We start from the raw sequence: 13,422 nt of genomic DNA on the forward strand, positions 1-13,422 counted from the left end.
TTTGTAAACCATTGAGTTAAACATGTAGGGCAAAAATCTTTTCCTTTGGAGTCTCCTTTCTCTTCTTCTACAAGATCAAGTTAATTAAGGAGAGACTCACTAGCACAAGCTCAGCACACTGATCTAACATTTTCTTTTGCAGTCTCCCACTGACCCAAAAATTCTACTGTTTGTTTAAAGTTTCTTTTGGAGCACAGCGCAAAAGTCAGGTCTATGTAATCTGCAGTGCCATAGGTGAATGCAGATCAAGAATACATCATCTCTATGTAGAGAGAGATGCTTAGTGGCTTAAGCATTAGCCTGCTAAACCCAGGGTTGTGCATTCAATCCTTGAGGGGTCATTTAGGGAACTGGGGTAAAAAAAACCTCAGTCTGAGGATTAGTCCTGCTTTGAGAAGAGGGTGGGACTAGATGACTTCCTGAGGTCCCTTCCAACCCTGATATTCTATAAACTCTCATTGTAATATGTACTTTATTTGGACTCTTAATTGTTCTGCAAAAGTAATCCATAATAAATTAGCTAAACGTCATTTGGTTAGGATGTCAAATTATTTCTGAAATTTAAAAAGTATTTGGTCAGTGTTTTCTTCCTATTAGCATATAAAAAAATGTATGGTTTAATTATTAAATCAGTCCTATTTTTCAAACTAGTGAACTTCATTTAGATTAATAGCAGCTTTAATAAAATCAGCATTCTGTAGTTGGATTACAAAGCAACAGTTTTATATAAATGCAAATACTTACCAATGCATTCTGGCTTGGGTGACCATTTCCCATATTCACAGACTGTTTGTTTAAGTTTCTTGACATCTGAATTACATCTGTATTTTATAACATCTTTGTGATAGAAACTCTTCTGAAAATTGTAAGCCGATAAAAATCTGATATTCTCAAGATTCCTTGGCAGTGCACATTTCACAGATGGATCTAAATAAAACCCAACACAAAAATTAAAATATGTTAGAGATCAAAGAACCTGTCAGGTAAATATGCATTTAAAGAAATGCCATCAACTTGAAGATGTGTCCATTTGAAAATACCTACTATTGTTAAAAGTAATGTCCAAGATTATTAGCAGAAGGAAATCAAAAGAAAAACATTTTTTCTCCGGTGTTTATAGTTTGTGTGCTTTTAACAATAGCAGGCAAGATATTCAACAGAAGTGATTTTTTTAAGTTGATAGTGTCCCTTTAAATGTGTGAAAGAACAACCAAATTATAATTTGATTTTTTCTTCTGTTATTTTTCAAACCCCATCACTCTGTAGAGAAATGTACCTCCATCAGCAGATTATTTCAAACAATCAGAATCTAAGAAAGAATTTGTGCTTAAAGTTGATGTGCTCACTCAGGCCTTGTGTCTTTAGTTAGGGGTTTCTGGGAGTTATAAGGAAGGCTTCTCAGATAACGGTGCAACTAAGCAAACTAACCGTTAAGTTGAATACTGGATACAATTTTCCAAAACTCCTTAGTGACTTACTTACTTTCTTGGTATTGTAAATATGCAAATCTTATTTTACTGCAATTACCTGATTTTCATAGTCCATATACTATCTTATATTAGCCTTTGAAACTGAAAGAAAGAATTAGAAGAAAAGACCACAAAAGTCGTTCCAGGATGTAAAGGCCTGCTTCAGACATACAGGAGGTCAGAGGGAAGAATCAATTTCTCACATCCTGAGAATGTTTTTGAGGTTACTGGAAAATTCCATAAAGCAAACAAATAAACAAACCCACTTACATCCTAAAAGTCCAAGTGATGCTTCAAAGTTGCCTGTTATTGGAAAGATACATTGAAACAAGGGGTCAAACTGTTTTGAAACTTCAGAACAAATTTAGACCCCACAGCTGTGAAGACTTATTTATGTGCTACATTTACACACAATGAGGACCCCTTTGAGTTCAGTAGGACTATTCATGGTGCGACAAGTTAAACTAATGCCTAAGTCTTTGCAAACTAGGAGCTATTGTAGAGAAAACCCAGCATGAACCTAACACAGTAGCTATGCCAGGTGGAGAACTGTTCTCCAAATAATTAGAAACGGTGCAGGTAGTGCTGCCTAAGTTAAGGTTGTCCAACTCTTCGCACTATAACTTTGTTAAATTTAAACTGTTCAGGCTGAAATTTGTTACACCAGGTGTGATGATTATGTACCACTTATGAATTCTGATTGATATTATGACATTATGAAGTTATTAGTATGAGAAGTTTTAGTAAAAATGAAGTCAGTGAAAAACACATTGTTTTGCCCATGTTACTGAGTTGGTTGTAAGAATATTTTTAGAAGCTTTAGCTCCTCCATACTTTGAGGCATGGATTTCAAATTTGGCAAGGGGGGCATCCTGGTATCAGAGATGTGTCTTTTGCTGTTCCTGGGAAATACTGCCTCAATATGGCCAGTGTATGAACTTTTGAATAATTTCAGCTCACACATGCTCAATAGAGGCTTGTTTCAGTCTGACAACTAAAATTTCTGAAGATTCTGTCAGCACTGAATGTGCTCCATGTTCTTAGAGCTCCTATGGAGTGACCAGACTGCGCATGTGCCATCTCCACAAAGTGAGTGAACTCACTGCATTTGGTGGCTGTAGGAGCTGAGCAGGACTTTCCACACAATTACTGCTCCAGTTTGCTGTGCTGCCGGGCACCAAAACGGAGAACATAAAGATTGTCTTCTCCTGTGCTCTTAATGTTAACTTCCGGTGCTCAAGTAGTGAGGAGAATAAGGAAGCAGCCTGATTTAGTATGTAGGAGGTGAGAAATGGTGGGTTGGTGGGGTACAGAGAGAGGAGTTTGCAGAGTCAGAGTGTGAGGAAAAGCACTGGGGGGTGGGAGACAGTGGTGGAAGGGGGACAACAGCTGGGGGGATGGGAGTAGAAGGAGAGGAAGTGTTTTGTCAAGATATAGGAATAGATGGTGTTTGAGAGGAACAGAAGGGCATGGGGCAGGAGTTTGACGATGTAGGGGAATATAGGAGCAGAGGGGGAGAGGGCAGGAGCCAACGAAAAGGTACAGACAGAGAAGGAGGTGGGAGTATAGTGGAAGACCCCTGATGGATGGGGGTCAGGAGAACGATAGGAGTAGAGGTGGGACAATGGAAAGACTAGTCTATAATCACTAATATACTCTCCTGACCAGAACCTGGAATTAAATCCAGCAGTCCCAAATTTCTATATTTCTCTGCTCTCAGCAAATATCTGTGAAACTCACTGGTGCCTGATCCACATAAAAGGATGACAGCCTACTATTGCTATCGGTTACTCCTTGAACTCAGAAATCTGTGCTCTGGATCCAAAGAGCCAAACCTTGCTGATGATACAAATTGGAGGTCAGAATGGTTCCACATAATGGAATTTCTGTTTTTGCAGTTTTGGTGTTCTTTCATTTGGAAAGGGCATCCAAAAACCCTTATGTTAGAATGTGTCAGAATGCAGATTACCTGTGCAAACTTAATTTGGCTCCCTTGTTAGTATGCATTAAATTACAGTCCTTGATTACATGATCACATACTTTTTTCACTCCACTTCAGTCCAAAGGATGGTCCTGCTCTGAGGATGAATTAGAGTTGTGTAGTGAAGGAGGCTGTAGTCTTAGGAACCCTGTTTCAGAAACTGGAAGGCTGGTAAAGAATGAGGTAGGAAATTGCCTGAAGAGGAACGATTGTCTCATTGTTCAAGAAGTTGAATGCTGCTTGAGAGAATTGGACTGTATCCCTGACTCTGCAAAAGAATTATATGGCACTAGCCAAGTCACTTAATGTTCACAGTTGACCACAAATTGTGTTTTCTTCATTTTCTGAAAACCTTATGTAAGCCATCTGGGGTCAGATCTGTAGAACTGCTCAGCACTCTTGACTGCAACTGAAGTCAATGGAAGCTATGTTTTCAACATATGATGTGCTATAAAACTGCTACAAGTACAGTGGAAAATTAGGGCCTAGGTGTCTCACCTGGTATTAGAGGACATTTTTGACAATTTTATCCCTAATGTCTGTATTTCAATTTCCTATCTGTGAAATGGAAATTCCCCATTGTCTCACAGCATTGTTGTGAGAACACATTTATTAATGTTTGTGAAGCACTTAAATATTATGGTCAGAAACAAAAACATCAAGGAGGAAATCAGTAGTTTTCTATTCAGTGCAGAGTTTGAATGGTGCGCAGTAAATAAGGCCCAGGCCACATAACGAACGTAGAGGATAAAAAGGAATATTGAGAACTTCTCATTCATGGAATGAGGCTGGGGTTTTGTGGAAAATACAGTATATTGTTCATCTAATTAAAGACTATAATGTAACACATATCCAGGAGGGCAGAATTAAAGATGCATGGGCAACCTTCAGTTGTGTATTTCCTAACTTTTGAGTGCTTAAGTTTGCAACCTTGATATTCTTTTAAGTAACTGGTTTTGGATACAATATCCACATTAACTGTATTTCCATGAATATAGATGAATATACGCTATAAATCGTTAAATAAAATTAAGTTACATTGATGTTTAGAGTGTTATCCAAGTACCGTTTACCAGCACATGAAGGTAAAGATGTCCATTCTCCACTAAGACATTTTATGATATTTGTCCCAACAATTTCAAGGTTTCCTTCACAGCCATACTCCACAAAATCACCATGAAAATATTGGTTCTGGTTTACACTGAAGGCACTCCCTCTGACAATATTGGGGGGTGGTAAACAAGTTTTTTCCTCTTCTGTAGGGTAAAGAACATAAATGATGCATATTGTAGTTTTGTCACATTTACAGATACATCATAAAAGAAATTTAATGCAAATATTAAAACCACTATTTTAGGACCTGATCTTGTTCCCATTAAAGTTAGTGGGAAAAACCTCCACTGACTTAAATGAATGTAGGAGAGGGATACTAAGTCTGTAACAATACTGTTTCCTCTAAAACCTCTCTATCTTCTCCCTCTTATCTCCCAGGTTTTTATTAGGCTTCTCTTTCCTTGCATTAGGCTCTCTAAATATTGTCACTTATTCCTGTAAAATATCTCTAGTTTCACACATTAAAAAAATCACTAAATTAAAGTTAAGGTTGCTCAAAGGTATTTTCTCACAACAATATGGACACTGCAAAGCACACAGATCATAAGCAAAGAGAACCATCTCTACACATCAGCTCATTACTCTTATGATACTCAGTCACACCAATACAACGATGCACTGACTCACTCTTGTTCTTTTTAAAAACACTGTCACTCTTAGTGCACACATCCAGAAAATGAAAATTTCACTGCAATACAACACCTTGACATCTGCAACCCCTTATTCCCTGGCTTCCCTCAAGCTCAGCTTCCCACCTTTCAATCTGCAGCAAAACCAGGGCTAAGATAATTTCCCTCCCTTCCTGCTGTGACCACATCACTACTCTCTAGAGTCTTTCCTTTGCTTGCTCTCTTTGTCTGCAAAACATTCAGGTTCCTTATGCTCACTTCCAAGGCTCAGCACAGTCTCATTTCTATCTGTTTTTTTGCCCCCGATTGCCTATCCCCCTGTCCTCCATTCATCACAAAACCTCCTTGCTAGCTGCTTTTTTTCCCTCCTTTTCTCCTTTCACTTTGAGTTTGTGCTTAATTTCATGCCCACCCCTACACCTAGGATTCCTTACCACTTATTATGCATTGTCCAACCTCCCCTTCCTCTGTTAAAATGCTCCTTACAACATGCTTCCCCAGGAAGTGTTCCTTTACAGATCTGCACAAATGTTCTTTTCCACATCCCTTTGCCTTTCAATTGTTTTTTACATGCACCTAAGATTCTCTATAAATAATAGGTAACATTCATAGTATCTCTTTATTTTATGAAAACATCTGGAGCTGCAGGTCTTTGCGGCTGCTGAATCTAAACAAAAGACTCTATTTGATTTCCAAATAAACTGCAAGAGCAAGCAAATACTTTAGCTTTGTGCATTTATTTTGATTCTTAAAATTATGAGAGTTACTATGCATACTGAATGCCTCCCTCAGGGTCCTGGTAGTAAATCTGCCAATTGGCACTCATACATAATATTATTGTAGCATCAAGGAGCCCCAGTTATGGACCAGGACCCTATTTTGCTAGGCATGGTACAAACACAGAACCAAGGAGCTTTTAACTTTCTTAATGTTCCATTCAAGATCCTGTAAATTACAGTTGGTCCCTGGGTAGCATATTAGGTGACAAGGCAATAAACACACTTTGTCAGAGGGCATTTCTTCACTCACTGTGTGAATACTATTACCTAGCTACAAACACACAGCCTGTTTCTCTTTCACCACATATGCTTTTAGTTTCAAAGCATAACAGATGGAACCTCAGATATACAACAGGAAAAGTTTTCCACAAAGCTTTCTCTCCTCCCTTCACTTCCTAGTTCCTCCTAAATATATCTCCCCAATTACTGAGTCAATTGCCTCATTAGCCCAACAATTGACACCCTAGTAATCACTAAGAGAAATTGATTCATTGACTTTAATTAAGGCTGGAGTCTTCCCAGTGCTGTGGCACTAAAGAATGCACCTGTCACATACTTGCCAGCATGTTACACCTCATTGTGTATAGTTTGGATTTCAAAACTCCCTGAAAGCATAAACAAACAAGAAAAATTTATTCTACACTAATCTTAAAAGTGAAAAATCAATAGTTTACCAATGCAAAAGGGTGAAGGTGACCATTCTCCATCAACACATTCTATACTCTTTGATCCGATCATTTTAAATCTGAGGTTGCAGTCATATTCCACTGAGTCACCATGCTGATATTTTTCTTGAAGGTCACTGATAATATTCCCGTTCGTAATGCTGGGTGGTGGCCTGCAAGCTTTGATTTCCACTAGAACAAAAAGACTAGCTGAATATTTTGTATAATATTAGCCACAGCTATAATCAACATGGATGAAAACAAATTCACCCCTGCAAGTGGGGAAATGTGACACAAATGTCTTAGTGAGTGACTTCATACCTCTGGAGTTTGGATTCAAATGCTTATTTAGGTCACAAGTGGAAATGATTTTGCAGGTCTCATCCTAGTCTCATGCCACACAATTGGAAGGTTCTACTCAAGGATGGCACAGCAAGGAGTGAGATGGTTTTTGAACTGGGTAGAAGAACATCAGTATAGATGTGTGATAGAACTTTATATAACACTTCCCTATACTATGAATAATTAGCTTGCATTGTTAGTACCTGTGATAAATGAGGGGGGACAGTTCCCTTTTATGGACACCTAGCCAGTCAGTAGCTAGAGAATCCTCCTTAGCAGCTGTATCCTAATTACCTTAACTGTAAAGGGTTAAGAGAAGCTTAACATGAGTTGGCACCTGACCAGGGGAACCAATAAGGGGGCTGTACCCTTTTAAATTGGAAAAACTGCTCTGGGGGGAGGGGGTTAATTATCTCTCAGGCTGGAGAGAGGGGAAGGCAGAAACAAGCTGTAAGCTTTAAGTCAGGTATGGGAAATCATCAGCATCATACTTAGAAACTCCTCATTTGGAATCCCAGACATGTAAATAGCACAGAAAAAGTTAAGACAGATGCAATTAGGAATCTTTTGGTTGTTTTGGTTTGTGAGTTCCTCTGTGCTAACCCCAGGTGCTTTTGTTTTGCTTGTAACCTTTAAGCTGAACCCCAAGAAAGTTATTTTTGGTGTTGAATCCCTAAGCCTGAGTTTTCAGATTTTTTTTTTAATAAAATTTACCTTTTTTAAAGAATCCTTTGATTCCAAAGTCCTTAGACAAGGGGTTGGTCTGTGCTCACATGGTTGGTATTTTATTCTCAAGCTTCCCCAGGAAAGGGGGTAAAGAGGTTTGGAGGATATTTTAGGTGGATAGGGATTCCAAGTGACTCTTCTCTGAATATTTGTGAAAATCAGTTGGTGTGGCAACAATATCTGTACAAGGCAAAAGACTGTGCTTTGGAAAAGTTTTAACCTAAGCTGGTAGAAGATAAGGTTAAGCAGTCTTTCCTGCAGGTCCCCATATCTGTATGCTAGAGTTAAGATTTGGGAGGGGGGTTATAGTCTGACAGTACCCTACTTTAAAGAATGAGGCATTATCTGGATAATTTAGAAAGGAAATAGTGGTATTAATTAAGGTTATCTTATGCCCCTCACCTACAGCACAGAGGGACTAGGTAGGCATGGCCTATCCTTTTCTGGATCAGATATATTGCAATTTTTACCCATTGCTGTGAAAAGTCTTAATGGACTTTTACATGTGTAAATTTTACCTGTCCATTTTCAGGCAACAGCTCTCTTCACTATGCATAGCTAAGAATAATAGGATACGATTAAGAAAGGGAAGAAACATCCTAACTGAGATATATGTGGTTCAGGAATAGCTTCCCCACTGTAAAAGGAGAAAACTTAGTTAGTCAGGGCATTTAGATCTAGACAATGAAAATGTGCTGAAGGCAACAGTCCCTGCATTGGCAGGGGGACAAATGAATGATTTGATTTGGGGAAGAGGTTACAATCCAGAAGAAGCTCAACACAAGATTGAGTATTCAAGAGTCAGATTAATTACTATTCTCCCTTTTCAATAATCCTAGAGCAAACATTTACCTTTACATGTCGGAGGTGCTGGGGACCATCCAAAGTAATAGCACTGAGCAGAGTCAGGTCCTACCCTGGTGTAACGTTTTGCACAGGAAAATGTCATGACATCTCCATTAAGATATTTGTCCTTCTTGGGGAAAATGTCTCCATGGAGCAGCATCAGCATCTCACATTCTATTGCTAAAGATGGCAGTGAGGGAAAGAAAGAAAATACTACATTGTAACAACTACACCTATGAAAAAGGATTCAATAATTTTGCTAATATGAACAAAATAATTTAGGGTCTGATTAAGAGCCTGTTGAAATCAATGGAAAGGCTACCACTGTGTGGATCAGGGCTTTGATTATCAGCAAGAAGAAAAGTCCTGATTGAGGATAGACTGGGAATCTCTAAAAGTGTAAGATTCCCATCACAGGTGGGGAAAAAAAGAAGATGAGGAGGCAAGACAAAGTGAATAAAAACAAGCTGCAGGGTATAATATATTTGCTGGAAGGCAAATGATGAACCTTAACAAATGAGGGTTTGAATTTTCTTCATCTTTCCCCCACATTCTATCTCCTAATTATAAATAATTTTGCAAGTAACTTTAAAAAAACAGGCCATCTTCACTGACCTGTGGTTCACTCAGCAAAATTACATTTTGTGAACTGTAAATAATGAGTTGGTAAAGCTGATCTTTCAATCTGCACTATTTTCCTTCAGGCCTTTAGATATCCCTGTTACTTATTTTAATATCTGTATTAAGATTTTATTGTATTTCTTATTTTAGTAAAAATTCTGTTTGCATGAGTTGATTCAAGCACTCTAACTACCTAACATACAAGTTACTAATTCTCTAAAAATCCACTGATTATGGTAAGTAAAACCATGACACATCCCCCAGTCTAAATCAGCTGTACACCCTCAGCCCCCACTCCAGGCCATGGTGTCTCTGTATGGACACTTCAGCTCCATAGAAATGAATGGGCTTCCTGCAGCCTGCTCAGATGATTCCAGGTGGGGATTGACCACAACTACACCTATGAAACTGACCACAACCACTGGAGTTCAAGAGGCACAGTACTTAATGCTTCCCATATCCCATCAAGAATTTTCTCTTGCTATGGTCTTAGTACATCTCTTTCACCACTTCCCACACTAGCTATATAATCTGTATAAACAGTATATGAAATGAAGTTGGAGGGATACAACAAACAGATGTCACACTGTGCCCCATCAATGATGTCACCCATATAGTTTATTCTAAATTTTCAAAGCAAACCAAGAAATGGGAAATTAGGTTGATATTTTAACCTTAGTCTGTGAAGAACACTGTTTCCTTGGGATTGCTGACTAATTGTGATTAATGATTCTTGACTACCCAGGAAGCCATCAATTTTTCCCACCCAATCATTATCCACAATGTAACCTGCACCTAAACCATATTTATTTAAATTATTAAATGAAACAACTACAAACCCTTTTCAAAGAAATGCATTCTCCAGTGTAGAAGTTTCATTAGTACAAAAAAAAAAAAGCTTACCAAAACATTGGGGCTCTGGAGTCCATCCCTTTATGCTACATATTGTGTGCCCCCTTGAGATTTTATTTACAGTTTGGTATCCATCTGCACATTCATATTCCAGTATGTCTTCAGGCAAAAACACCATTTTACTGGTGTAGAAATGAATATGCTGAAAAGCAGGCATCCTACATGTCTCTACAGAATTAGAGAAAGATTAGTTATTTTTATTAACTAAATACTCTGACAGCCTGAAGTATCCTCCTTATATGTACTTTGTGCACGTCAACCTTATTAACTGCATATTTAAAAAAAAATAAAAATGTAAAACTCTTCAATGTCACACCAAAACAGAGTATTCTACAAACGTGTCACACATTATGTCTATTGCATTTGTCTTTAGAAATATGTGGAGGTAAAAGAAGAGGATTCTTAGACTAAAAAGCCAAGTAGAGAAGAGATCATTTTGAACATTTAATTTGAGTCCTGATTTTGTAGGCTTCCCTCTATGCTAGTCCCACAAATGTCTTCTCAGACCTGCTTGTTCTTGACAATCTACTGTGATAGTGACTCAGGTGTTTCCCTCGAGAGTCAACACTAATGCTCTTACGATCAAGAATATCTCCCTAACATCTATCGTAACTTTTCCTTACTTAGATTCAAGCCACTGCTTTTTTTCTTACCCTCTGACACTGTGAATAATTCCCTTCCTTCAGTCACTGTACTGGATATTGTTACTGTGGCTGTTCCAGTTGTAGTCATGCTTCCTTCAGTCATCTATGGGGATATCTGCATTGTATCTCAGAGTGAGCCTCCCAGCCCAGGTAGACAGACTCGCACTAGCAGGGCTTGAACTAGAGTGCTAAAAATACGAGTGTGGATGATGGGGCTTGGGCTGGAGCTCAGGCTTTCAAGCCTACCCACCCCCTAGGCTTCAGGCTTCAAGAGTTACACTAAGAGCTAAACTCTCCAGGGTGGGGAAACCAGGGCACAGATTTTCTGATTTTACCAGCTAGGCACAACATGGAACCAGAATAGGGGATGGAGCAAAGGTGATTTTAAGCCAATCTTCTGCCTTCCAGATCCTCAGACTGATCCACCCTCTTCAAGCTACCTTGTGCTGGCTACCTATGGCCCCAAGGGCTCACTCCAGCAGCCAGGGATCCCTGCAGTGCAAGGACACCCCAGTAATGTCCCTCTTCCCTAACCAACTCCTCCATGCCTTGGGGAAACTCACACTAACTAAACAAATCGATTTCTGGCTGTTTTGTGCAGTCAGAGCAATGTCAAGTGGATGGAGCAAGAGGCAAATTTGGCTTTGTATGTATAACAGGGTTAGAGGTGGAACACCATGTACAGCCGTACATACAATGTTTTAACTGCACTTAACAATATTGGCCCTTATATTGACCCGTTTTATCCCATTTGAAGGTCTAGTCTTTGTTTACTAACCAAATTAATCCATGCTGTGGCACTGTCATGCTCACTGTCTGTATTTCCATCATCATGACATGCATGAACACTACAAAAGCCAGAAACATTTCCCCACTGAATTCCATACGAGTCATAAGGTGCAGAAAGCTCCTGTAGAAATGGGGAGATTATTCTTGGCTGGAAATATGGGAAAATGCTTGAAAAGAGGCACTCAACCAAAAAACGGTCTATTCTTTCATTGTACGAATTTTGTACCCTGTTTTGTTTTGAAGCTTCCCAGTTTGACACAGCTCTGGTAGGTGCTATCACAAGGGACACCACTTTGTAGAGCCAGGATTGTCAGCAGCTTCAAGTTCATGTGTTGCCAGAGGCAGCCAATATAGAGGGGATTCTCATAGTCATGGTAGCTATGCTGATTATGCTATAATTGTACCCTTGATCTGTGAAACAGAATGGACCTCATCTTGAAAACTAATTATAAGTGAGTTATTTCAGTCACAAAGGTGATACTAATAGATGGAATAACCAGGAGATAAGGTATCCTGGAATCAAAGGAATGCCCTAAACCTCACCTGGGCTTGGCTAATACTGTAAGTCATTATTTCATAAAAGTGGGAGATTTAGTTCTCCACCATTAAAACCATACTTCCCCTGGCCTGGAAAAATGGGATGTTTAAGATACCTAAGGTGATAACAATAAGAACAAAGTTTTGAAACCTTTGTACTCTGGTGTTTTACATAAAATACATCTCCTTATGATTTAAATACAGATCAGACAATGGCAGTAAGTTCTTTTGTTTATGATGGCAACACCTTCTCAAACAATAGATTAGTTAAAATAAGAAAAAAACAGTTACAATTAAGGGAAAATCCAGTAAGGAGTCATGTGACAAAAACAGAGATATTCAGTCATTAAACTACTCACTGATGCATTCTGGAAAAGGACTCCATCCTTCTTCAAGACATTGTATCTCCCCTGTCTCATTTCCTTCTGGAGTCATGTAACCAATCTGACACCTATATGTTGCTTTTTCATTTAAACCAAACCTGTTCTTTGTTTCATAGAAATAACCATGAGGTACCTCTGTCCTTCCACATATTTCTAAAGCAGAGAGAAAATGGACATTACTTCAAGAAAAAATACTGTTAATTAACATGTTTTATAAATATAAGGTGACCATGAGGAGAGATGAACATGAAATTAAATGGAGTAATGCCATTTAAAAATTCCTTGAACAATTCACTCCATTCCTTAATATTGTTTTGACTTTATGGAGAGCAGATGGAATGTCAGTAGGGAAGGATAAAGGTCATCACACCATATTGCTGCCCAGCTCTCATCATTTCTGATAGTGTCTCACCAAAGTCAAACTAAAAGTTGGCTGGAAGGAAATGATCATTTTGGTTTTGATACTAATGGTTCTTATTTTATGGCGATTCTTTGATTTGTTTGTGGACAAGTAATTCTGTGAAGAAACTTCATATTGTTAATGTACTTGACAAATCAGAAGGGACTTGTACATTTAATTCAATTCAATTCAATTCAATTCAAAGGAACAGTGCTGCTAGCAGGGTTTTACCCTTTAAGGGCACTCACTCAGCTTTGGAATTAACTTTCTGCCTGAATTTTCTGACCTTCAGGATACTCTGCACAGCTCATTTGTTTTCCTAGGCAATGGAAATGGACAATGAGTTTGTATGGCTACATTTTTTTATGGTATTGCTAACTAGAATTACAACCTGTATTTGAAATTGTATATGTGATATCTTAATTGATTTCCAGGCCCCAGTGGTACTGGACAAATTGTGCAAATTTCCCCACAGACGAAGGAGAGGCAGAAGGAGAAGGTAGGGACATGGCTTTAACTCACTTTGAAACACCCAGAATGTTAGTTAGGCATAGTCAGAAGAACATGCTGCACCATCCTAACGTGG

The 13,422-nt window shown here is 38.6% G+C and overlaps 1 protein-coding gene across 1 annotated transcript in view; it reads right to left on the reverse strand.

The window, feature by feature from the left end:
* The window catches only part of LOC115656768 (complement factor H-like), a 151,230-nt gene that overhangs the window by 48,049 nt on the left and 89,759 nt on the right, over positions 1-13,422 (reverse strand). Inside the window, exons 8-12 of the mRNA XM_030573916.1 lie at positions 10,075-10,251; positions 8,557-8,730; positions 6,646-6,828; positions 4,524-4,706; positions 745-927 (exon numbers count right to left, since the gene is read on the reverse strand). Of these exons, the coding sequence (XP_030429776.1) occupies positions 745-927; positions 4,524-4,706; positions 6,646-6,828; positions 8,557-8,730; positions 10,075-10,251 (900 nt within the window). The remainder of the gene's footprint in view (positions 1-744; positions 928-4,523; positions 4,707-6,645; positions 6,829-8,556; positions 8,731-10,074; positions 10,252-13,422) is intronic.

This window comes from Gopherus evgoodei, chromosome 8 (genome assembly GCF_007399415.2).
Source record: "Gopherus evgoodei ecotype Sinaloan lineage chromosome 8, rGopEvg1_v1.p, whole genome shotgun sequence".
NCBI classification, from domain to species: Eukaryota; Metazoa; Chordata; order Testudines; family Testudinidae; genus Gopherus; species Gopherus evgoodei.